The 27,352-nt window shown below is 44.5% G+C and overlaps 1 protein-coding gene across 1 annotated transcript in view; it reads left to right on the top strand.

Annotated features, from left to right (window-relative positions):
* SPHKAP (SPHK1 interactor, AKAP domain containing) overlaps positions 1–27,352 on the top strand; it is a 1,527,314-nt gene that overhangs the window by 1,397,763 nt on the left and 102,199 nt on the right. The window contains exon 9 of the mRNA XM_086943759.1: positions 25,704–25,790. Within this exon, the coding sequence (XP_086799885.1) occupies positions 25,704–25,790 (87 nt within the window). The remainder of the gene's footprint in view (positions 1–25,703; positions 25,791–27,352) is intronic.

The raw sequence follows: 27,352 nt of genomic DNA, 5'->3' as shown, positions 1-27,352 counted from the left end.
CGATCACCTCCGCCACCTCTAGCTCCCGTATAACCTCCTCTTGACCTTCCGCCTCCTCGACCACGCTGACTACGCTGCTCACGAAGTACCGGACAATCTTCGGCCCAATGCCCAAACTCCTTACAATAAGCACACTGATCCTCCGCTATATCCGTACGACCATACGACGTATTTCCTCCACCCCGTCTACCTCTATCATTCCCTCTACCCTGTGTTCCCCGAACCTGCACCAACATCACCTTCGTTTTCAATTCCTTCGCCTTTTTCTCTACACTTTCTTTAGCCTCCAATTCCTGCCGCTCATAGTACTGAGCCATAGTTAACAAGGACGCAGGGGTCGCCGTGGCCCAGGAACTTTCACTCGACTTCAATCGTTTCGCAATCTCCGGTAGGAGATTAGCCACATACTTATCTACAAACAAATGCCGACCCGTATCGTCTGTCAAAGATTGACCACTGTAATCATGAAATGCCTCCTCAAAACGTGTAAAGAAATCTGAGACCGTTTCATCGGGTTTCTGCTTGCACGACGTCAACATAGTCCAATCAATCTTTTTAGAGGGAACAAGCGTCTTTAATTTAGTCAGAATAGCTGCCGGGAGATCTAGAATTAACTGACAAGGCTTACATGCTGGTTCCCTGTCTAAATCTGCAGCATTAATTTCTTTCCATGTGCCCCCCAATATCGTTTCATCATTATTTTTACGAATTTGCCGCCACATATCAGGTGGCAGAATTAACCCAAAGAACAAATCTATGTCCACAAGAGTCATCACACAAGACGAAATAGCCCCTTCCACCCCTTCATAAAATGCCGCCAGGTTTTTCCGCAGATCAGGTAAAGAATTTTTCAACGCCATTACGTCTGCTCTATTCCACGGCGTATATACCCAATTATACACAAAATACCCTTTCGCATCCTTTGACAATTTATCATCATCTGTACCTTCCCCTTTAGGTGGAACATACAGAGGCGCAGCTTCACGCATAGGCATAACATGCATTGCAGAATTCTTATCTGAACCCCGGAGAGAACACTCCTTAGTCAACTCGCTATTCTTCGACTCAGACTCCTTTTGCCTCCTTTTTCGCTCCTCCCGCAAGTTGACTGTTTCATCCCGCAGCTGGATCAATCGCTTGAAAAGGTCGTCGACATCTGAAAGAGCAAATAAACCTTTATCCAAATTCTCACGATGTACTGAGACAGCTTTAGGTTCTAACACGTCTGAAAAGTCACGATACGCGACAACAACTTCATCCGCCAAAGAAGACAAGAAATACATTAACTCAAGATCCGACCACTTACTCCTCTCCGCAATCACCTCCTCCTGAGAAACACATTTCTTATTCACTTTACGAGCCCAACTACGTAAATGTGCGGACCTCTCCGTAGAAAACCTGAGAGCAGATACACCCTTCTTTTCCAACTTATCCTGCCCCTCATCACCTGAATCTTCAACTGGGGCCGTCGGTGAAACGTACGGAGGCGGCGACCGATCTAGTAATGAAAAATCATCAATTTCATTATTAAGGACAGGATAAAGCGGTCGGCGGATAGGAAATTGACCAGTCGTCTGCAATTTACGTTCCCGTTCCTCCCTTTCTTTCTTCTCCTGAGCCTCTTTTTCCTCAAGCTGTAAAGCCTTATCCCGAGCAGCCTTGCGCTGCTCTTTGTCCGCCAAGGCAACTTCACGTTTCATTCGCTCACGCACCGCTTTCTCCCACATTCGCACACAATCAAACATGTTTTGTCTAGACCTGCGTTGAAACAAACATTGCTCTACAAACTGTACTTTACGTAAATCGAACGACCCATGTAGAGGCCATTGCAATTCAGGATCGGCCTTTGTATACTTATGCCATAATTTGCTGTACATAATAGGGGGAAGGCCATGCTTAATGTACATTTCACGATTTGGTGTTCCCTCTGGGGGAGCCGGCTGTGCTTCCGCTAACCTAATTGAGGTACCCTCTCCAAGACAGCACATCCCTCGGAGTGTGCTGAAAACAGGCATGTTCAAAAAGTATCACAAAAGTGTGACACCGTGTAAAAAGGCACTTACAGTACTTCACACAAATGTGCCGCTCAAAGGGAAAAAACAAAGTTAGAGAAACATCTCTACATGCCTGCCTATGTGAAGTGCACTACACATATAAGTTCAAAAATCACAAATTCACAATGTTAGCTAACTCAAATCAAAACGTAGGACTTCGGCAAGCGTCCGAGGACTACCTTACCGATCACAAATCACAGAATTTTGGTAAGCGTCCGAAGACTACCTCACCAAACACAAATCACAGAACTTCAGTAAGCGTCCGAAGACTATCTTACCGAACACAAAGCTTACCCAAATTCTCAAATGTCCAGATTCCAACTGCCAAGGTCTTGTAAGCCAAATCAGCCAAACGGCACTTTCTCAGCGATGCAGACACTCGAAAACTCAGTCGGAGACCGGCGCCACCTGGAAGGTCAGATCGGAAGGAAAGGAAAAAACACCGTGGCAGCCAAGACTCGGGTCACTCGTGGCAGCGCGCGTCCATGGCGAGTTTCCAAGCCTTCGTCACGACCTCTCCTTCGGGCATCCGAGTCGCCGATGAGTCCCTTCGTGGTCGCCAATTTGAAGTAATTAGGGTTCCCAAGGCCTACATGTTCCGAAGATAACCCACTTACAATCAAGAACTGTTGGCACGGAAACTGTAAAAGTCAAAGAACAAGTTTATTAAGACCCCATGGGGTGGTGGTACACTCATACAGCACCCTTCGGTAATGCAAGAGGTATCACACCGAACATCGGTGTGACCCTTCTTTTATATGATTCTACAGGTAATAAAACGTACACGCGGCACAAAGTTACAGAACATTATGTACATATAAGGGCATATTTTGGAATACTGCCAGCTCATTGGAGGGTTTCAAACCCACTGGTCAGTTTGCGGCACATTCCTGAGGAATGACTGGTCAGTGTGAACTGCGCATGTGTAGCTTGACCAGTACTAAAAATAGCCTGTTGCTGGGCAGACTGAAGTGGTCAGAGGAACGGACAACGGACTAAAGGGCACGCCGGCCACGAGGCCGTTCATGATCTAAGATGGCCGCCAACACATACAAAATGGCGTTTCTATGTATAGCTAATTTAAGCGGGAATCGTGTAGCAAAGCTAAGCGCTAACCCAGCAATCGTCAGAACACGACAGCAGAGCAAAACAAGACAAACTCAGGGGAGGTGGTGTAGGCCAGTAACCACCATTCACTGGCAAGCGAAATTCATACTAAATAATTGTTTTTCCAGCCCTTGCTTTTTCTTTGAAAAAGGAAAAGTACATTTATTACACACACTACCACCACAGATATGAGCACGGGGCAGCTCATCTGCACTATTGTGGACATGATAGTGCTTCACCTCTCAGTACTCATGATGGGGCCCTGGAAAGGAGTCCCGGGTCACAGGATATTTAGCTTTGGATTTCTTTCATCTTTGGAGCTCTGGGGATGGGTCCGGGGCTCAGTTCTTTTCTGACATCAGCCCCCAAGTTGATGGGTTCCCTCAGGGGCAATCCAACTATGGAAGAATGGGCCCTATGCATGCCTTCTCCCCATGTCACTTTCCTTTTAAAGGGTGTTTGATCATCCCAAGCCCTGGCAATGATAGAAGAAGCAGCCTCACACTCTCTGTCATACCGTTTGGAAAGCATGTTAAAGTGGGCAAAATGTCAAGGGGCATACTTCGGGCCCCCTTGTGACATTTACCTTGGTTTAGCACCTGTTCTGCTTCTGGTGTCAAACCCTAGCCACCTGGAGCACATTCAGCAGGGGGTCTGACCTCCAACATGCTCCCTGCACCTGGTGTTCCTCTTCTATTGCTATGGTATAGGAGTCCAGGTCTTACCCCTAAGTGGTCCTAAGTGGGTGTAAGAGAGGGCAGCCTCACTGGCCATGGAGAGACCCATTGGTCATGGGGTCAGTTACAGGAAGTGTCCTTAGTCCATCAATATGCTAGTCCTTCCAGCTGTCCGGTCCATGTTGTGGCTGCCATCCAAGTCCATGGCCCAAATGTCTGTCTCTCCATTATGCAAGAGTTTATAAGTGTGAGTGGAAAGTTTAGGTGTCCGATACCCTATGCCAATCCTGGAAAGCCACATCTTCTCTCCATCCCAATCCCCACCCTTCTGCACAGCATGCTGAGACAATCCAATACGGTGCAATCAAGTGGTCTATGTACACATTTCCTCTAATAGCCTCAGCTCCATCTATAGCTGACATCACTGCCAGGGACTTTTTTCCAAAAACACCAAAGTTGAGTTCTCCTGTGTTGGCTCCAGATGTCTGAGATTACTCTTTTGTTCAGTGGGCCTGGACTGTCCAAATCCTCATACAGTGTGAAAGCTAATTACAAGATGCAGATTTTCCTCTCTACCCTTTCTTCCTCAGGAGCTGAGTTAAACACTGGTAATTGTCCCTGTTTTGTAGGCAGGCCTTTGTTCCCTCTTCTGAGAGTAGAATAATTAACTTGGCCCAGCAGGGTGGACAAAAGACCCAGAATCGGAGTCTGAGCTAAGCCAGGCACATATTGAAATTCTAGATGACTGATAAGGTGTTGATATATAGATTCTTGGGACTTGCAAAGTCAAACTTTGCATACATATTTCACCCTAGTTTGATCCTTCACTAGACTGTGTAGGCCTAAGTGAAGCAAAACTGCAATTTAAGACAAGTTTCTCCCATGTGTATAAATATATTGACACTGCAGCTAATCCAGTAAGTCCCACTGATCTTACGTATGAGTGCCCAACTGAATGATAAGGCCTACCCCATATCAACAACTATCCCTGCATAAGTCCCTCTGCACCAGACTGTCTGTGCATGTGTGTTCACTGGCTCAAGCATAACCAGACCAATGTCTTATCTTAAAACGTGGACATAGGCAATAAACACACGCAATCCAATAGCCAGGTGATTATCATGGGTGAAACTTGAGTAGTGAACTTCACCCATCCAAAACCTGAATGATCTAAAAGGTAAACAAATCAGAGTGGACAAACTGCATGGACCCCATTTTGCTATTATTTGGAACCACACTCTTGTGAAATATTAGCTATAGTTTGAAAGGGTAACTGTTTTCAACACATTGCATTAATGACCAGAATACTATCCAATACAGTTTCACAGGAGGCCTGTTAGATATGTGGGTCTCTAGTTGACAATAGTATTCACCTTTGTCCAAATAGGGACCCTTACTTCTAAGTCAGGATAAGGGGATTACACTCCTTAATAACCCCTGCTTACCCCCTCGGTAGCTTGGCACGAGCAGACAGGCTTATCTCAGAGGCAGTGTGTTAAGCATTTGTGAATATACACAGTAATACAGTGAAAACACTACAGATGGACACAGCACAGGTTTTATAAAAATAAGTGTTCTTTATATAGACTTAAACAGAAGACCACAAAAGACAAAAATACACAACACTACACTGAAGATTACTTGAAAGATGATTAAAGTATGTTAGTTCAAGTTGTTGGTAAATGCGACAAAGTTCTCAACAAAGAACCTGGATGCGTAATGCAAAGTGAACAAAAGGCTCGCAAAAGGGGAGATGCGTCGGTTCCGTGACCCGGGGAAATGGTTGGGTCCTTCTTAAATGCTTGCGCAGAGTAGGGGACTCGTCGTGAGCCTTGCCGGTGCGGAGGTGATGCGTAGATTCTCGGCCTGCGGGCCAGTTGCGGTGCGCAAGATGGCGACTTGATGAGATGTGATGATCTGGTTGCGATGCGAGAAGATGGCACCCTTGATGTGGCGATGCCATGACGATGCGATGACGCCCTGGCAGCCTTGCGCCGACTCTGTACTTTGGAGCCACGACATGTCCTGCGACACGCTTCTCCGGTGCTGTGATGGCGACTCTCTCGGTGGCATCACGCTTCTTTGGTATTGCGACAGCAGGCAGCTTCGATGAACACACACTTCCAGGGAGATGCGGCGAAGGCTCGCTTCTCCGGCGTTGCGATGATTTCAGCTGCGGCGGCAACACGCTTCTTCTCGATGCATCGCTCTTCCAGCTCCCAGCGGCATGCAAGTGACTGGAGTCAGAATTCCCAGCAAAGGAAATTCAGGAGAGAGCTGTAGGTGAATTCTTTTTTCCCTGATACTTCAGCAGGTGCCAAGCACAGTTCAAGCCCTTGGAGAATATTCTGTAGTTGAAAGTCCTTACAAAGTTCCTTCTTTCCCTTGGCAATGAAGCAACCACTGCAGGCCAACCCAGCAAACAGCACACTGGCAGAGGGGCAGCACAACTCCTGCAGCTTCCTCGGTTCTTCCCCTTGGCAGAAAGGTTTCTTGTGCAGAAGTGATCTAATTTCTTGGGATCAGGGTCCCAAAATGTATACCCCAAAATCCTTTGGTCTCTGAAAGTAGAGAGGCCTCTGCCTAGTCCAAACCAGTTCCTGAGCACGTTGTTTACATGACTCTCTTCTTCCTTTCACTATGCAGGGCAGAGACATCAGCCGCCCCACAGGAAGTGGAGCCAGCACAAGGGAGGGAAGATACAGCTCTGGAGCACTCTGTTGACATGATTCCTCCTCTCCTTTCACAGTGCAGGGCAGAGACATCAGACAAGCCACAAGAGGAGGTGGAGCCAGCATTGTAGAGGGAAGGCCCAGCCCTATTCAGGTCCCAGGTGCAACTCCTCCCTCCCATCTAGATCCAGATCTCTCTATTCACCACTGGCCTGTCTCCTGGAATCCCCCAGCCCTGTCACTCACAAACCCAGACAAGGAATACACAACCGAGCAGAGGCAAACTCAAATGGTTAGGCAAGCAAATACCTACTTTCTAAAAGTGGTATTTGCGAACACAGAATATTAAAATAAACTTTACTAAAAGATGTATTTTATTATTCTGAGTTCAGGCATACTAAATTCGAATTTCTACTGTGTTCCCTGAGTCCGTTAGGATTATAAAAATGTAATAATCTAACTGCCCATTCTAACCTATGGGAACAGGTAGCCTTCAATAGTGAAAAACAAAAATGGCTGTAATTTACTATTAGAAGATGTTACACACATTAGAGCATGTACTACCTTATACTAACTATGCACCCTGCCCTTGGGTCTAAAATAGGGGTGTCCAATATGAAGCAAAGGGAAGGTTTAGGGACTGGCAAGTGGGCGCACTTGGCCAAGTCGGCATGGCAGTGCTAGACTGCACACAGGCCTTGCAATGGCAGACCTGAGACGCACTTTACAAGCTGCTTCTGTGTGTGTGTGTGTGTGGCATAACCAGTGCTGCAAGCCCACCAGCAGCATTTGATTTACAAGCCCTGGGCACACATGGTGCACTGTACTAGGGGCTGACAGATAAATCAAATAACCCAATCATGGAATAACCAATTAGTACATAAATTTAACATATGGAGCACTTGCACTGTGGCACTGATTAGCAGTGGCACAGTGCCCAAAGCATAAGTCCAGCAAAAACATATCAAAACAGAGGAGGCAATCCGTCAAAAATGGGAGGGAGACTCACACCAATGATGCCAGGTCTATCAAGGCCCATACCATAAATCACATTTATCTCTCAAATCTTTCCTGGCAATCCGACCAATGTGGAATCAGGATGCGGTGTCAAATTTAAGGACACCTTGGTCATACCTTTCCTAACGCTTGCCAACAGGTATTTTAAAGGTTATACATAGCGCTGGCTAGACCCCGAGGTATCTGAGCGCTTTACATGAGCATCAGATCATAGTTACAGGTTACATTGTCTCAAAGGTTACACAGTTATTAGATCATGGCAACATAGTTACTTATGAGGTCAAGATAAACAATAAGCACAAATATGTAAGGGGAAAAGCAGGCAGGGGGAAAGATTCAGGGAAGGGGGGAAAGAGCTGGGTAGGTAGACAGGTAATGAAGGCGGAAAAGAGGAGGGGAATGGCGACGGGGACACAAACCGGTAGACGAGTCGAAGCAACGTCCAAAGTCCAGTAAGCTGTGATCCCAGGGGAAGTGGTATCACTTCCCTATCTCTGTTGCGGGAGGCTCCCTTTACGCAGTGGACTCTCTCAGAGGGGTCTCTGAGACTCCAAGGCCTACATACTGGATCCTTCCCCTGAGACTCCAGAGTATAAATATTGGATCTTTCCCCAACAAGGGGAGAAGGAGTGCTTTGTCAAAGGGCATAAAGGACAGGGGGCTATGCAGACTAGCAGGCAAGGTGAGAGATTCAGGGGAGAGTGGATAGGAGCTAGGGAGATAGACAAAGGGAGAAAGAGTACTAAATGCGAACAAATTTAATTAATGAGTAATTATTTAGCGCTGGCTAGACCCGATGGAATCAGAGCACTTTACATGAGGGACAATAATATTGCAAATTACATCAGTTAAACGTTATATAGGTATCAAGAAAGGCATTTAAAGAACATAGGGGACATGGTGAATGGAGCAGGAAGGGTAAGGGGATAGGGTATAGGGGTAGGAGGAAGACAGGATGTAGAGATGAGGGGAAAGTCTGCCCAAGGTCCGGCTGGGTAGGTTACGACAGGGAGGGGGTGTCCACAACCCATCTTCTCTTTGGCTATATGGTAGCTCCACCGGGCATCAGCCAAATCGCTAGGTCTCCAAAGTCTGGGGTCAGTTCCGTAGGTTCCAAGTCCTGATGTGTAGGCAGGTTAGGGGATAGGTTACAAGGTCTGGTCAATGTCCAATTGTTATCCCAGGGAAGTAAAACAAAGTGTAGGGGACCACTAAGGACGCCATCTTGGGGTCAGGCAGGGGACTGTACTGTACACTGGTGGCCATCCTAAGGTTAGGCATCAGGCAGTTAAATTCAATATCCAGGACAGCGGCCGACAGAAAATAACAAATCCAGCGTGCACACACCATCACACGCACAGACATGCATAAGCACACATCAATGTGAGCACACACTCTCAAATGCGCACTGAGGCACACAGAAAAGCACATAGCCAGAAACATCCAGGAACACACGCACACATAAAATCCCACGCTCTAATACAAAAACACCCAAATACATGCACACACAAACACCATCACATGCACAGACATGCACAAGCACACACAAATGCGCTCACTCTCATATACACGCAGACACACACATACAGAAACGATCAACAACAAAAAACACACAAGCACACATACACTCACATGCGCCATAACAAAAATACTCAAGGAAGTACACACAAATACATGCACACACACACACCATCACACGCACAGACATGCACAAGCACACAACAAATGTGTGCACACACTCTCATACTCCGAACAGAGGGCGCACATACAGAAACATCCACACGCACAAGCACACATACACTTCCATGCTCTAATACAAAAACTCAAATACATGCACACACCATCACACGCACAGACATAAGTACACATACAGAAACATCTGCGCACACAAACACAAGCACACATAGAATCACATGCTCTAATACAAAAACACCCAAATACATGTCAACACCATCACACGCTCAGACATGCACAAGCACACACAAATGTGAACTTAGTCTTTCATACACACACAGGCGCACACACACACGTGCCCCCAAGGCAAAGTCTCTGATGGTGGCGGTGTAGGACCTATCCGGCAGTCAAAGCTTGAAGGCAGTGCAATGATCCATGAGTATAGTGATGAATGGTAGGCCCAGTTAGGCCGCAATAGGCCCTATCGAATTAGGACGTCAGCCTCTAGGCGCTGTGTGCTAGCAAGGGGTCCGAAGCTAATGGTTGTGTCCCTACTGCCCACAATCCGTCCTACAGCGGTGGCGGTATTGATATATATATATATATCACCCACAGGTTACTTCACTTCAAAGAAACCGAAGGATACAACGGGGATTCAGAGGAAGTCTGTGTTTGATGGAAAAATCGGCATAATGGATTTCGGCACTGTTAGCCTTCTTCAGATGCCTTTACAACGGAAATGAGTTTAAACCCTCCTATGTACCTCCGTCGGCCCTCCCATTCATGAGAGGGCAGCTGGTCCCACTTATGAAAATTAGAGTCTTAGGTCGCAGCCCTTGTGGAAGACTGCAACTCCCAGAAGTCCATGCTCCGGTAAGTACTCCAATGGGGCCCAAGTTAATCCCAGATGGGGCTGCTAGTGCCTGGCAAAGGGGGGTGATGCGTAGCTGACACACTCCGCTGTGATTTTTCCCCAGTCTTCCTCGGGTCCCCAACACTCTGCCTCCGTTGCCAATGTCAGCCGGGCGATGAAACGTCAGCACAATGTCCGCGTCTCCCCATGAAGTCACGGGCTGCTCCTCGCAGAAAGCCACTTGCTGGGTTGGTTCGTGAGGCGGTCCGAGGGAATCCAATACCTTGAAGAAACAACAAATTTGCCAAAATTCCCCTTGGACACTTGTAGAGCGGGTCCTTCTAGCACGCTTCTGGCAGGCGTGCAAACCATCACCCACAGGTTACTTCACTTCAAAGAAACCGAAGGATACAACGGGGATTCAGAGGAAGTCTGTGTTTGAAGGAAAAATCGGCATAATGCATTTCGGCACTGTTAGCCTTCTTCAGATGCCTTTACAACGGAAATGAGTTTTCACCCTCCTATGTACCTCCGTCGGCCCTCCCATTCATGAGAGCGCAGCTGGTCCCACTTATGAAAATTAAAGTCTTAGGTCGCAGCCCTTGTGGAAGACTGCAACTACCAGAAGTCCGTGCTCCGGTAAGTACTCCAATGGGGCCCAAGTTAATCCCAGATGGGGCTGCTAGTGCCTGGCAAAGGGGGGTGATGCTTAGCTGACACACTCCACTTTGATTTTCCCCCAGTCTTCCTCGGGTCCCCAACACTCTGCCTCCGTTGCCAATGTCAGCCGGGCGATGAAATGTCAGCACAATGTCCGCGTCTCCCCGTGAAGTCACGGGCTGCTCCTCGCAGAAAGCCACTTGCTGGGTTGGTTCTTGAGGCGGTCCGAGGGTAACCAATACCTTGAAGAAACAACAAATTTGCCAAAATTCCCCTTGGATACTTGTAGAGCGGGTCCATCTATCACGCTTCTGGCAGGCGTGCAAACCATCACCCACAGGTTACTTCACTTCAAAGAAACCGAAGGACAGATGCCTTTACAATATATATATAAGCAGAGCCGAGCAGGGAGGACTTGTGCAAGGGGGAGGGCAGTGCACATAGGCAGCTCTTTGTAGAAGTCTGGGTGCTGCATAGGGATCTCTGAGGTGTAGGTAGGCAGCGGGCCTAAGGTAACTGTCAATGGGTGATAGGAACTGGGGATCGGAAACCTGCAGTCAGAATGTCAGCTGCTCTGAAAGCTTGTGGACATAGCTCTTCTTTGCCCCCCAGGCCGTTCAGGAGCATCAAGGGCAGCAGAAGGCAGCGGGCCCCGGGAGGGCCTCCAATCCAGGCAGCAATCTATGCACGGGCGCCAGGGGGACCCGCGCCGCACCCCGTGTCCGCCACAGCAAGCAGGTCGGGGCCCGAAGCAAGGCCCAAACCCACCTCCGCAGCCCGGGTCTCGGCCGCGCCCCAGCCCCACTCACCGCAGCCGGCGGACGTTCGGGATCACGACTTGACTAGGCAGAACTTCTTGTAAGCAAAGTGAAATTAACATTCTGCCCTACAATGTAGAAGAAGAAAATGCAAACATAGGTAATACTGTATTACAATTTCAAAATATATGATGCATTGCTCCTTGAAGCATGGGCCATACATAAATGGAAGGAGTTTTATGTAGTTTCTGCATCTGGTAAGTTAGAGATGCGCATGGATGTGGAAACATTCAGCACACATAAAAAGGTCGAGGTGGGGCCAGGAAGGAGGAAGCATTGGAGACCCCTGATTACAGCCTGACATCCCTGAGAGATGACAGAGGGCATATTTTCTAGCGAGCTCTTTCCCCTACATGAGATGAGCTATAGGCTTCCCACTAAAACCCCCATACAGAGAAAGAGGTGGCCTGGCCACTGATCTTGAAATTGATATGCAGATTGTCAGTTCCAAACCAGCATGGTATCAGGCAGGAATGAGCAAGATTGCACCATTCAAGAGGTACTCCAGCTGAGTTCTAATAAGTAAACAGAGGGCTCATCTTGTTTTAACAAGTGGACAGACAAAGAGCAAGGAGATACCACCAATCCAGCTCAAGAAGATGATGAGAAACTCACAACAATGTTTCATGACTCAGTTCCTTGCAGATGGCAGATTGTCAGTTCCATACCAGCATGTCATCAGGCAGGAATGAGCAAGATTGCACCATTCAAGAGGTACTCCAGCTGAATTCTAATAAGTAAACAGAGGGCTCATGTTGTTTTAACAAGTGGACAGACAAAGAGCAAGGAGATACCACCAGTACAGCTCAAGAGGATGAGAGACTCACAACAATGTTTCATGACTCAGTTCCTTGCAGATGGCAAAGCTGATATATGCATGGTATGCTGGGATTAAGAACAAAACCTAGCCATGGAGAAACAAGACATGGAAGATCAACACAATGAACTCTCTACAGGCCACACAGGACAGAAGTTGCTTGGATTTGGAAGAATAGAGAGCCTTTCTGACCACCCTTTATCATTCTCCAAGAAAAGGAAGAAAAACCACTTGAGAATCACTCCTCACACTGCAACATTCATATTTAAGGTTGTCACAATGAAGGATCTGAAAGTGGCATTCTTCAAGCTTTACAAGACTGCCTCCACTCATGTAAACATAGGACACGGAACAATGGGTTGGGGACCAGAATATGAAGAAGCCAGCAGACATTCTTAATTAGTTGCAGCACTTCACAGAGAAAGAAAACAGTCGTGAGAGCATGAAAGAAAGAGGGCCCATCCAATATAATGGCATGGTTTGTGAAAATATTGGCTTGAGTCCGACAAGAGAAGATCAGGAAACACATAATTCCCATAAAGCCCAGAATGCAGAATTGTGTAAATCAACAAGAGAAGATGCACTTCTCTTGCTGATTTACACAATTCTGCATTCAGCTAAAATGTATTATTTCTTCTGTATGCAACAGAAGAATTAATACATTTTAGCTGAATCTAAAGTTGTGTTGGAACACCTTCAAAACGTTAGCAACATCACTCCCCAAAGCAATATGGACACAGCAGAGGTGGAAAGAGACAGCAAAGAAATTGAGACAGATACAAATATAGAATTGAATTAACGTGAACATGGTCACCAGGACGATGTAAAATTTCCAAATCAGCAGCCTATAGAGACTTAGCCCACAGAGTGTACCACTCATAGACATTAACAGAGGCCTGCACACCTGATATCTTGTGTACGCGCCAGACCCTGGCTAGATGGACCTTGGTCTTTGGGTACACATTTATGAAATTATTACAATGTTCAATTTTCTGTTGTTAGTGTTTATGTTCTCATAGTTTTGAGGGGGGATTGGAAAATGGAAGGGAGGGAAGTGGAAGGAGAAAAATCTTCCCAGACCACTACAAATTGGGCTTGAAATATGACAGGGATGCAGGAGATGTCGCATAGGCTCACGGACCATCGAATGTCTACACTAAAAATCATTACATTCAAAGTTAGAGAACTGAAAATGACTGAAAATAGGAAGGGAGTTCTGTATGAACTGATCCTATGAAATGCAGACTTAATGCTGCACAAGGAGATCCATCTATTGCAACAGGACCAGAAACGGCTTCCTGATTAATACTTCTCCCTAGAAGGTAAGACGACAGGGGTCCTCTACAACTAGACGGATGCTTAAAAGATACATTGTGTAGATAGATAGCAATTAGAGGGGCACTTAATGGCAAGCCCCTGGTGCTGACATCAATCTATGTTCCCAATCAGGGAAGAAGCAGTTTCTAAGCCATACAGTCACAAGAATGATGGCTTGGGCCTCAGGACCTGTAGTGATTGGAGGTGATCTAAAACTTATATTAGATGGCATGCAGGATAGGACCCAGAACAAGACAGCAGATGGAGATGATTTCAACAGCAGGAAGGCCACAGCTGCAGGACCTGGCATTGTTAGATGCATGAATGGCTAGAAATCAGTTGAGAGTGTACTTTTTTCCACTACTAAGCGGACATAAAACCGTTCTGCAATCAGTTCTAGTAATTAAGTATGGCAGACGGTTTAATCCATCACAATCTAAGGGTAAACAACCTTTACAACGAAACTTTTACAACGCACTACCATTACGATGCAACTTTTACAACGCAAACCATTACAACGCATTGCGCTGGGGGTCGCTCTAGGATAGGGAATAGGTTTAATTTACTATCCAACACCTTCCCTACTATCCACGGTGACTGGAGTTGGAATAGTAAATTAAACTATTCACTATCCAGCGCCCCAAAGCACTATGCGTTGTAAAGGCATGCGTTGTAAAAACCGCGTTGTAAAGGCATGCATGGTAAAAGCATGCGTTGTAACGTATACATCTCAATCTAAGGATATCCTGCCTGCTGTATTGCAAGTTCATTATATCCTATGGAAGAGGTGTGCAGGATATTTGCCACATTTATGCCAGAGACTCCAACATCTAAATCAGGCCTTTAGTCTTGCCCACTGTCTTTTTCCAGTTTTTGGAATGGTGGATCCCAATTTTAATGTCAATATCCAAGGTATTCCCAATAGCCCAATCACTCTCTGCCTCACTGCACAACACCATAATAGCCCTGATAAAAAAGAGGTCAAAGCTCCGACCACCCATTTAGGCTTCTGGACGTAGATGCATTTTGCGACACGTTGAAAGCTGGATAGAAAAAAAGACATATGGACCACTATATAAGGCAGATTCTAAATAGTGTTGTCACCCATAGTCCAAGTGTTTGTACTCCTTGATCTGGTAGAGAACGTAGGGTGAAGAAGGGGTGCTTTGTATGTTGCATTCATTAACTAAGGCAGAGAATATGATATGATATGATATCTTCACTTAAAGGAATCTATAGCCAAGTATCGAGGTCAGCACTCATGTGATGATGAGATCAATACTTTTGAAGCTGTTCACCTTCAACACATCATGCGTTGAGACTTGCTGGAACCACCAGACAGTGTGTGTTCGGGCTACAAACAATTTGTACACCTAGGACATCTCTCATACCATGTCGAAACGACTGATCACAGGCCAAGAACTGAAAAAGAGAACATTCTTATTCAATTGTATGTGATCGACATTGTACCACAAGGAAACGCCTGAAGAATTACTGTTTACAGAATGATTTAGGGGCTTATAGATTTGGGTGGATTTTAGCCTTATACTTGCCTCCCGCCAATCTCTTGAGCCCCAGGGTTACCTATATTGGAGATTCTGGCACTCCAGGTGGGGGTACCGTACTCCATAGAACATGTTGTAAAGGTTACTAACGTGCAGAATTGATGTTTCTGTGTTTATTACTGCATGTTTTCCTGGAGTGTTTGACTGCAGGAAAGCGCTGAGGTTTCAGTTGCTTTCAGCGGTTGGTGACCCTCAGCAAACCTTGAAAGCTTGGAATTCAAGTGGGGCCAATAACGTCTGCGGACAGCCTAATTAGATTTACTCGGCTCTCCTAATGAGGTCTTAAACTTCAATGAAAACAAAACAAAAGTGATGGTTATTTGCAAGAAAAGAGCCTCTGCGGAACTTGTTTTTCATCTAAATAAAAAAGATTGAAACTGTTTCACTTTACCCCTGTAATCCAGACGATATTCCCAAATGGGCTGTGAGTAATAACGATTCTTGCAACTTGGATGGGCCATAACGCAGTAACCTACCTCTCAGGGCAGTGGGTGTCAAAATGGGAGGTGTAATGTCCTAAAAAGCAAAGATTCGATCCAATCAGATGGCAAGAAAACGAATAAGAAACGCTGGAAAGAAGATTTGTAAGCAAGTTCTTCAAGTTCCAAGAGGCCACTTTACCAACACCACACACGAATGTGTTAATTAGCCACAACGCATTAAAAAAACAGATCTTCATACTAATCTATTTACCAATTGCTATAAGACAAAATTGCTGAAAAGAGACCTGTGAAATGTAATGAAATACATGAATAAAGAAGCTGAAATTTTTGGTGTTCCAAAAATTCTCTTACCTGCCACTGATGCCGCTCAACACAGTTCCCAACTGCCGAGCACTGGCAAATTAAATATGCAGCGGCAGCACATACCATATAGAGAGGAATTACTGAAGCAACTGAAGGGTATTTTCAGACATAAAATCTTATGGCACGAGGGTTGCGGCAACACTTTCATGCATGCCATGAAATTACAGAAGCAGCAACATTTTAAGGATCTTGGGAGCCCTGGTACAAACGATTTTGGGGACTCCTGTTTGGAACAGCTTTGAATTTATGATCCAATTACACAGGGGCGCTCCTCCACTAGGGTAGAGGAGCATGACCCCACTGGTTTCTCACAGTGCGAGAAAGCCAAAACATAAAAGGGAAGCAACTTTTAGTTATTAGCATTTTATATTTGCTATGCGCATTGCCGGAGGGCGTGTGGGCAGGGCTGCTCTGCTATTTGAGCAGGGTAGGGAACCAGTTATGCGCACTCTGACCTTCCTGGAAACATGCCCACCCCACTAGCCCCTAACTGGGCGCCGCCCCGACCATTCACAATGCTGCAATTGCAGCGTTGTGATTGGCTTAGTGGAGGGAGCCTGGCTACCTGCTTCCTGTTCCTGTCAGGGGCAAAAGTGCAGGAGCAGAGAAGATGTGACACCCTGCGTAAAGGGAAGTTTAATTTTCTTTCTTTTTTTTCACATTACCCCACCATTCTTTCCTTTGCGACACCCCCCCCAACCGTGATCAATGCCGCCAGGATACTGCAATTACAATTCTTTCATGCCCTCTAGGTCACTGACAGTGCCCAAGCACACTAGTCAAATTCAAAATGTGTTCATGTTTAATATTCAGTGATAGTGATGTACGTTTTCAGTATTGTAACATAGCAGCAGTTTACTAATAATATTGCAAATAATCTCTGTGACCCCCTCCCATTTCTCATCTATGAGGTCCTGTTTTAATCTAAAAGAAACTTTTTAATTGATGTTGCATTAAACAGAAACTCAACATTTTTAAAAACATAGAGCACTAATGAGCACACCCTATAGTGTTATTGATCACCCAGAGTACTGGATAATTGAAGAAATTCCAAGTATCCAATGTCTCATTTACGTCTCTTAACACCTAATATCATTCAATGAAATCCAACAGCATTAGTTTTGTATAAAATATACAGAGTCCACAACAGTCTAAATCTTCAACTTGGCGATTTTATTCTTATATTACATCCAGCATGAAATCTGCCAATGTGCCAACACATGTTTCGTCTACTCATAGACTTTTTCGAGGCTGGAACAATAGATATCAAGACATTGTTGTTTTTTCATACATAACAATTGTCTTATTTTATCATAACAGCTTAAAACCGAAATCAAACACGGTGGTAACAAAACATTAGCACAACTTTATCATTCAAATATAGTCCAAAAAAAAGGAAAGAGAGGAAAAGATTCATCGCCAAAATTTCCCAGCTAGTGACCTGAACACTGGAGCACACGAGTGTATCACAAAGCGAAGGAATATATGAACAAGAAAAGAAAAAGCGATGGAAAAGGAATGAGAATCAGCAAATTCTCAAAAGTCATTTCGAAAAAATCACCCCGTGCGCCAGAAGCAGAAATGAAATCTGTGTTCGTAAGAATCCCTAAAGTAAAGGAAAAGTTATGCCTAACGGATTTGAGGTCTGTCGACCCACCAGTTAGCGCGAAAGGCTTTTGTTGATACTGTTCACAATCAGGTCACAGTTGACTTGCATCCGTGAATATACACGCATACACAGCTATGTACACAAGAGAAAGTTTAATGAAAAGATAGCCCCTCATCTATAAAAGTTACACAAGTATCTACCCTTCACACACATCTCTGTTAAAACCTTGATGGAGCACTTTCTCTACCTAGGCGTGACCTCAATCATTTCAAAGACAAAGCCTCTAAATGTTGTGCAGACCAGGTGACCAACAACTGCCCAAGTATCTACATCTGCCCATTTGCTATGGAAGCCCTTGTTTTTTGTGTAACTAGGGAGAGGGTAGGTGGGTGAATCTTGTGTCTTATTTTGTCCAAGTGAGAAGTGTTTAATTAAAGGATTGTTGTCACTTAAGCCGCTAGGAGGAATGGAAAATGAGATAGCTTCGTTCTCAGATCTTCTGTCACAGTAATAAAATCAATTTAGCTTCCCTTCCCCTTCTCGATAAAATACACCTACCTGTTAGGTGGCTCCTCCTTCCAGTCAACAGTGAGTTTAAGGTGGTGTCTCACCATTATTTTGTTTAGCACTTCACCCCATATATTGTGGCCAGAGTGTGGATAATCAGGGATATCTTTGTCCCTCAAACCACAAACAACATTGCTGGCAATCAGGCAGAGGTGGTGGTTAAAATAGCCACCCCATAAAATGGGGTGGTCCTCACAGATCCGACTTATGACACCCCCAAGGGATGACTCGAGGGAGTCCACTATGAATGGATTCCAACAATTAAAATTGTTATGAAGAAAATTTGTCAAAATTAAAACAGGATGCAGGGGTAAAGCGAGGCAAATCATCTGAAAATGGGAGGAGTCTAAGTAGAACTTAACTATTTTGCATAAAAATGCATAAATAATTAAGGTTAGGACATCACCGATATTATGACCATGTGTGGATGGCAGAACAGGCATTGTTACTGAATAGTAACCATTAATAGGCACATTCGTACATGACCATGTTTCCTGTAAACAAAGAATATGATAATACTTAATTATTTAGAGACAATCAGGATCTGCTAGTTTGCCTGCAATACCAGGTAAGTTCCAGAAAAGAAATGTTGTATCCTGTGAAGTTGGGTTGGAAATAACGGGACTGATGGTCGTAGCAGACACACAATTGCCCAGCTTCACTAGGCAGAATAGGGACATGTATTAGGACATTTGTCAGGGTTATAGATGACATATTAGGACCAGAAGAGTGAGTATTAAAGTCAAGTCCATGTTTCACACCCTCTATGTCCTCAGGACATAGCGCCACTCTCTGTAGATGGTTATATTTAGTGTCCAACACCAGAAAGGGGCTTATTTCACAGGTTTCCCATATGAGCCCCAACGGGTCACACTTGGCACCACTTGCGTTCAAGCTCCGCCTTTTTACACCATGGTCCCAAAGATCCAGATGGTTGATGTGGAACCGGTCTGATTTTGTTTTACACAGACAATCTTGTCTCCTAATCAATCAATATCTGCTATGCCTGAAAAACGGTTACTTGTTGGTATGCCAAATGGTGAACCTTGGAACCATGATAGCAGTTGAAAGAGTGGAATCGTGTGATCAATCATAGGCAGCAGTGTTAGATGGCCTGTAAAAATTGCCCAGGGGATCACTCGTACTGTGTTTTTGCGATAGACTATTCTTGATGTGCAGTACAATAAAAGACCAGTGATTGTGTGCATACGGAGATTACCAACAATACCGTCTCCTTGCTCTTTCTTGGTACTATTTCCAATCCATGAGCCTCTCTGTACCATGATTATATTATTGGAGCTAGTATTACTATTGAGGCTCCCCCGCAATGAACACAGCCAATGAGTTACTTTATACTTCAGCTCTAAAAAGTCCTCATTGGGTCCAGGCCGCAGGACCGGGACACTTTTTTCTATAATCACTAGGGAGCGCTCCTTCAGGAGAGAGCTGTAAAACTACAGGTTGACTGACCAAATGTGGCCCATGGACTTGCTTGGCCACAGAGTCGCCTAGTTGTCTGGCCAAAAGTTGCCCACTTGTTGCCCTGGCCACAGACTTTCCAGGTGCCTTCTGGGTTGTAACCTATAGTGAAGAGTAAGTAATCATGGTATTATCAGTTATTTATGCATGCAAAGGCCTATCAATTGCCCCTTTGCGAGAGCTGTTCCCTGCATGGTTCACTGTGGCATCAGCTGGTTGGTGAGCGGGGCCAGCCTTTTCATTTCTCATACTCCCAGTCCTCCTGGCTAGCCTGGAGACCTTTCCTAGAATCTCCTTTAGTGCCCCTTCAATGCCCTTGAGTGCTGAGACGAACAGGCTAAGTAAATGTGAAAGTGTGCTCTCCAGAAGTTTTAAATCAAAGGAAGTGCAGTCTGTGAGTGTTACGACCACCCTTGAGGTATCAGGCGGAGACTCATTATCTCCCCCAGCTTTCTGTGAGTTGCTCATGAATGAGCCATTTGGGGCTGCTTTGACATGGCGCTTGGTGACCACTGTAGCTTTCCTCAATCCGATATGTGTGTTTGTCTTATGTTGCCATTCGACTTCTTAGATGGTTGAGAAGCAGTTTCTGTCTCGTTTGATTGATCTGGTATTTGGGCAATGTTCAGGGCTTTCTTAAAAACGTAGAAGGGCCCCTGCCCGGGACACAGACAATCTCAACAGCCCCCTGAAGGTTTATCTGAGCGCCCTCAATAGGTTCACTCTAAGGGTACAAACAGCAGATTGATCACAGGCGGTAGCCATGGACAGTGCTTTCTTAGGTGGCACCCAGTCTTTCTTCAACCTGTTCAATTTCCATATTTAGGATGCCCATGACATCTGTCAGAAAGTTGGTGATGGTGTCTGATAATAAGCGTCCCTTGCTGGCCACACTAGTAGAACTTAGGACTGCAGATTTTCTCTTGCCCATATTGTTGTTGACAAGTGAGTTCAGGATAGAAAGTCAGGGGAAGTGAAGAGAGCCGCAGACTCTCTCCATCAGCTTAGAAAGCTAATTACTGTGCAAATATGACCCTGTAATGCAGTTCCCAAGGACTTTGTGCGCACACAGGTCAGAATGGTTTGATAGAAAGGCAGCTGACATCTGAAAATGCACCAGTCAGTGGGCTAAGAATCAGCAGGGCAGGAATCTTACCAGGAGAAGTTGCAAACGTCCAGTTGCACAGAACAAAGAGGGGGTGGCCCCGCCCTGGCTCTTCCTGGAGCTGACACGTGAACACGGGTCCATCCTTGACCCGTACACGTCCCACGCAGTGGGAAGTGTCTCTGCGATTCATAGTGCTGATAGGCATCCACAGGGGGCTTCCTCCTCGCCCTCTCTGCCCTCAGAGCAGCACGGGGCACACAGTCCCCATCCCGGTGCACTTCAAATGGCGTCCGACTGGTACTATTAATTTGTGACCACCTACGCTTTTGTTTCATTTCTGGTACAGTACTTAAATTGTGCCAACTCTACATCAGTCAGCCATCTGTTGTGCTTTTCAGTTTACCTTGTCGGTAATGTCAAAATGTTAGACATGTAATGATTAACGTAATTTTTTACTATGATTGAAAGATATTTTGAAAATTACAGTCTTAGCAAAGCCTGCAGTGTGCTGGAAAATGTGCATGCATTTTCTTTCTTTCACAAGCATTTATTTTTATGAGTTGAGAAACGAATCATGCTTTCATAAACTTCTTTATATTTTTATTCAATAACCTTTGTGCCTTTCAACTGTTTCATAGAGCTGTTTCCACCACAAAATAAGCATTTTCTATGTTCATGGTTGTGGAGTGTAACTGAAAATGCTGCTTCAGGCACTGGAGAGTTAAAGCACTCTCAGTAGCTCGTCATACATGTACCGGTTCTGTCACTCATCCTTTTCCTCCGGAACATGTTTATCCACCTACTGACTCGTTTTTTCATTCACCCACTCACCCATCCACATTATAACAAACACAACTCAGAAAGCAGAAAGAGTTAAATATAGCAGTAGACAGCTATCTTGGAATAGTATGGTGCTTAGTCTATACATAATCTATCAATCCCCCCCAAAAAATCCCATTAGCGTTAACATATACTTTTCATATTAATTGAGCCAGGAATTCTGGATCATATTACAAGGACAGTGGTCCATAGGACTGCTATCTTGAGATGGCAGGCCGACTACTGCCACACTGTGGGCCTGCCTGCAGTATTACGAGTTGGGATGTCGGACCACCACAGTACCGCTGTGGCCACCGGGTAACCAGGATCCCGCGTTGGTTGCGCAGCAGCCATGGAACTGCAATATGCTGGTGGTGCGAATATGACACTTTACAACGCACGCGTTACAACGCGTGTCATTACAAAAACATTTTTACATCCCAAAATCTATTACAATGCATGTAGTTACAACGCACAATCCATTACAACACAATTACTATTCTAGCTCCACCCGGGCGTTACTTTGGGGAATGCATTGTAATGGACTATGCGATGTAATGACATGCGTTGTAATGGATTTCGCGTTGTAAAACACTCATTGTAATGACAAGCGTTGTAAAGCGTGCGTTGTAAACAATGTTTCCCGGTGGTGCTGCTGTGACACCGCCAAGCATATTACGAGTTACTTGTCCGTTGCCTCTTTCATGGTGATGAGCCTGCCATGAAAAGGGTGGCAGAGAGGCAACAAAGGGGACCCCAACCGGGCCCCTGTGGCCCTCCTGGGTTCTGGGGGTGCATGACGGTGGCCACATGTTGTGCCTTCCTGGATTTGCACCACCAGTTCCTGCACTGTGTGGCATGCATAACACACAGTGCAGGGAGTTGGAGTCAACGCTGTCATGACAGTGGGCTGCAGGTTAGGCTCTACTTAAAGTCCAACAGCCCACCGCTGTGAGACCAGCACAGTACCGCCTGCCCGACCAAGATAAAACTCGTAATCCAGCAGGCGAGCGCACCCCAGCTTTCGCGGTCCACCAGCGGACGGCGCTGTTGTGACACTGCTGCAGGACTGCCAAAGTCGTAACAAGGCCCTTTGTCTGTCATAACTATTTATAATAAACAGATTAAACCAATGGCATCTGACATAACTTTTACAAATGAACCAATCAGGCACATTGCTTTTATCGTTAGCTTTGCACTACAAGCAACTAAGTTATTCTGCATTGAGAATAAGCCTTTCTGCAAGGTAAACGTGAGGCATACAGTGATAAAATTATAAAAGTCCAGTTGGTAAAACAATATAATAATGTTAATAAGGATTTTCACAGTGGAAATGTTCTAGCCCCATGGGTGTCAGAGGCTGTACCCAACACTAAACCACTTGCCTAATATGGTAATTTGTGACATTCCATTTAATGAAAAATTTGTCTACAGGTGTTATCACAGTGTAATATCAATCCACATTAAAAGGGCTTTCGCCTTTATTATTAGCTTCTCACAATAAATAAGTCAGGCCTGCTGTCCTAAATTGAGATAATAAAGATATCAGTACTGAATATTGGGTTTTCACCATAAAAGGCTTACTCTATAGAGCATGGGTTTTCCCAAAAGTCACAAAGTGCTGGTGCAACATAAGCATTGTTTTTCAGGTGAAGCAGTCACCTTCTACCCAATCATAAGCTTGTAGAGCAGAAGATCAACATTTGTGCAGAGCCCGAGCCTCACTTTCATTAGTCCCCTTGGAGGTCTAGTTCTGGTGATGATAGAAGTTATGCTGACAGCTTCGTTGTCTAACGAGACCTAAAAAGAAAAAGAAACTAGCATTTCATACTTTTGAAAAATGTAAAAATATTTCCTGAAGACGTGGATTTTGTAACCTCTAACTTTTAGCCCCTTTTCTTTATGCTAGTGCGGTAAAGCCCCCTTTGTGTAGCGTCCGCATTATATTCCGAATAATAATAATAATAATAATAATAATAATAATAATAATAATAATACATTTTCGTGTCCATTATGTAGTTCTCTGGATCTTCCTCACGAACTGCCTTTCCAATCTTTAATTTCTAACCCTGTTCAAAATTTCCAAATGGAAACGACACTTTAATATGGATCACTGCACTTAAATACCTTCAAAAAATGAAAGGCAATGAAAAGAGATTTGTTACGAACCTGAATTATAGAGAGTTAGGCAAATAGAATTATAGAGAGTTAGGAAAATAGGGATTTTAAGAGATCATTAAGCTATAAGCCATAATCATAGCCCAGCTAGTTTTTCACATTTTAGCATCACATTCAGCATCTAATTGAAATGTTTTAATTTTTGTATTCTTGTGTGCATTGGTGTTTGCCAGAGTTCTAATGCACTTTCAAGTCAAGTCAAGTCATAAAATTTGTATAGCGCACTACATACCCAGAGGGTTTCAAGGCGCTTAGGAAGGGGAGGAGGATTATTTGTCAAATATCCACGTTTTAAGCTGCTTTCTGAACGCTAGGTGGTTCTGGGTGAGGCGAAGGTAAGCGGGGAGTGAGTTCCATGTTTTAGCAGCCAGGTATGAAAAGGATCTGCCTCCCATGGTGGTCTTGTTGATGCGAGGTACAGTGGCGAAGGCTTGGCTGGAAGAACGTAGTTGGCGGGAGGGGGTGTAGAAGGACAGTCGAGAGTTGAGGCAATCTGGTCCGATGTCGTAGAGTGATTTGTGTGCGTGGGTAAGCAGTCGGAAAGTGATCCTCTTATTGACGGGTAGCCAGTGGAGGTCTTTAAGGTGGCCAGAGATGTGTTCGTTGCGTGGGATGTCTAATATGAGCCTGGCTGAGGCGTTTTGGATTCGTTGGAGTTTCTTCTGGAGTTTAGCGGTGGTACCTGCGTAGAGGGTGTTTCCGTAGTCCAGTCGGCTCGTGACCAGAGCGTGGGTGACTGTTTTCCTTGTTTTGGAGGGGATCCAGCGAAATGTTTTTCTGAGCATGCGAAGAATGTTGAAGCAGGAAGAGGATACGGCGCTGACTTGTCTGTTCATTGAGAGTGAAGAATCCAGGATGACGCCAAGGTTCCGTGCGTGGTCTGTCGGGATGGGTGCTTTTCCGAGGGCTTCCGGCCACCAGGAGTCGTCCCAAGCAGAGGGGGATGTACCTAAGATGAGGACTTCTGTTTTGTCTGAGTTCAGTTTCAGACGGCTTTGTTTCATCCATTCGGCGACTTCTTTCATTCCTTCGCGTAGGTTAGTTTTGGCGGTGCTGGGGTCCTTGGTGAGAGAAAGGATCAGTTGAGTGTTAATGCCTTAGCTTGATGTGTGTGAACGTTTTTTTCTATACATTTTTTTATTCCACAGTACACTCAAAAATATTACACACTGTTTAAATAGTAGAGACTATGTACATTTAAGTTTGGTTTTCTTGAATGTTCTCTGAAACGAGATTGTGGATGTTTTATGGCACCTTCATTTGATTGACACTTCTGAGCCCTGAATAGGATTTCAGAGTGTTTTTAATATTTGACTTCTGAAAGAAGGTCTGTAATATGGCACAGCTGGAAATTGAATTTCCTCTATACCCTGGTTTGTGTAAAATGCTCATCAGGTTCAAAAGTACAGGAAGTGAAGATTCCACAAAAATACTGAACATATATTCATAGTTAACAGATGTTAAGCTTTTTGTCACAGGTCTGCCTTGTAAGAAGTACTCAGATATAAAATAGTTGATATCAAAGGGACATTTAGTGTCCCTTAAATATCTCAGCCTTAGTCACCCCTCAGGCTTCCGTCTGCCATATATGATTTTACCCTTTACCTCTATATTCCTCCATCGTAGAGACGTGGAGAAAATGTTTTACGTTTTTAACTACTTAATTTTAAGTTTTGGATGTGGATATTAAACAGTTTTTACATTTTGAGCACTTTTTTAGCATGTTAATATGTACAACTTCCTGTCTAGAATACTTATTATTTTCTCATTAGTTCAAGACGTGGACATATCAGAAACAATTTCCATGCTTTCCCTACATTAATACTGATGACAGTCTTTACGCAGATAATGAAATTCACTAGTGGAACATGCTTTTAATTGATTTATTCATACGTTTACTTGTCAGCAATGGTGGTAGCAGCACGTCCAGCAGCCTCGGCATCATAGATCTGGAAATTTATCAGGAAAACCAGCCACCTTGCACAGTTCTAAAGTAAGTAGCTGTTGTAATGTACAGTTATGTATATTGTTAGTGAATGGATTTATATCATCTTTGCATGTTGTTGTGTATCTCAGTATTTGCCGATTATTTGGCATCTGAGCACTTTAGCTAGCAGAGCTGGATCCCTAAAAGCCGGTTCACAAACGCAGCTTTCCAAGAGAAGGCTGGTTGTTGAACTATGCCCCGGCCTGGGTGAATGTAGGTAATGGAGTTGGGAGGTGAGGGTAGTGCCCATGGTGGTGCTCAAAGAGGAAAGTGGATGGTGTAATCTTCTAGTTGTTTAGGCTGCGTTATTCCTCAATTTTTATTTCAGTTCAGACCTATGAATGAGCTACAAGGCTGGTACCCTTCCATGTAATGTTAATATAAATATATTAGAACAGTTGTAGAGCGGTATTTGAGTCAACATCTTTTAGGGGTATGGTTGTTTATTCTTCCACTGGGATCTGATTGGCCAAAGGGTGCTTGCTTCTTCCTGTATCCTTATATGCAGGGCTCATTAGGTTTCATCAACCATGATCTAATTAGCTTTTTTGTCCTTGTCGCACCACACTTGTGTGTGATAATTTTATTTCTGCTGTAACTATTAGGAGGATATTCCTCTGTGTGTCAAAATGTGTCTCTTTACTGATCAAATTGTGAATCTAGCAATCACAATCCTTGGTGTTTGGAAAAAATATCGGTTTACAAATATCGGACACAGAAATTAAATTATATTAAAGTAAATATTGTGACACACACATATTGTGATACACCAATATCTATGAGAAGAATATTGTTTTTTGAGATAATGCCACCGTTGTAAATATTATCAATGTTTTTAATATAGCCTTACAGCCCGCCGTAGCGGGCTATACTGGCTATTAAAGGCCCGCTGAATCGTTAAAGGCCCGAGCCTAAGGCGAGGGACTTTCACGAGACAGCGGGACTTTAATAGCCGGTATAGCCCTGCTACGAAGGGCTATAAGGCTATTAGAACATTCTGCTACTAGAGGGCAGAATGTTCTAACAAATTAAACAAAGGGTTCTCAAAGCTCAAGGGGATATAAATACCCTTGAGCTTCGAGTGGCCTTTGTAGAACATTGGAATGTTGCTCTGCGGGCCTCCTACCGGCCCGTAGAAGCAGGGAGCACTCCATTGTCTGCAATGGCGCTCCCAACATTCCAATGTTCTAATATCGTTTTCACTAATTTAGTGGTTAAAAAAATTGTTTTTTAATTATTGTAATGTGTTTTAGTTGATATATTAGTTTTATGTGTTAATATTCTTTCTATAAATGTTATTGATTGTTTTTCAAAATGTGGCTTGGAATTTTAAGTGCTTTAGAATATTTTATTAATTTTAGCAGGGTATGAGATATGAGGAGCCAAAGGGAATCATAAATGACTTTAAAAGATATTATCAAGCATTGTATCAAGCAGGGTATGAGATATGAGGAGCCAAAGGGATTCATAAATGTCTTTAAAAGATATTATCAAGCATTGTATCAGGAAGAGCCGGTTATTGAGGATCCAATGACCGAGTGGACAGGATTGGGAACCAAAGTGGCTCA

This window comes from Lissotriton vulgaris, chromosome 11 (genome assembly GCF_964263255.1).
Source record: "Lissotriton vulgaris chromosome 11, aLisVul1.2, whole genome shotgun sequence".
Taxonomy (NCBI): domain Eukaryota; kingdom Metazoa; phylum Chordata; class Amphibia; order Caudata; family Salamandridae; genus Lissotriton; species Lissotriton vulgaris.
The sequence above is the reverse complement of the archived record's forward strand: the minus strand, read 5'-3'. Positions and strand labels throughout refer to the sequence as shown.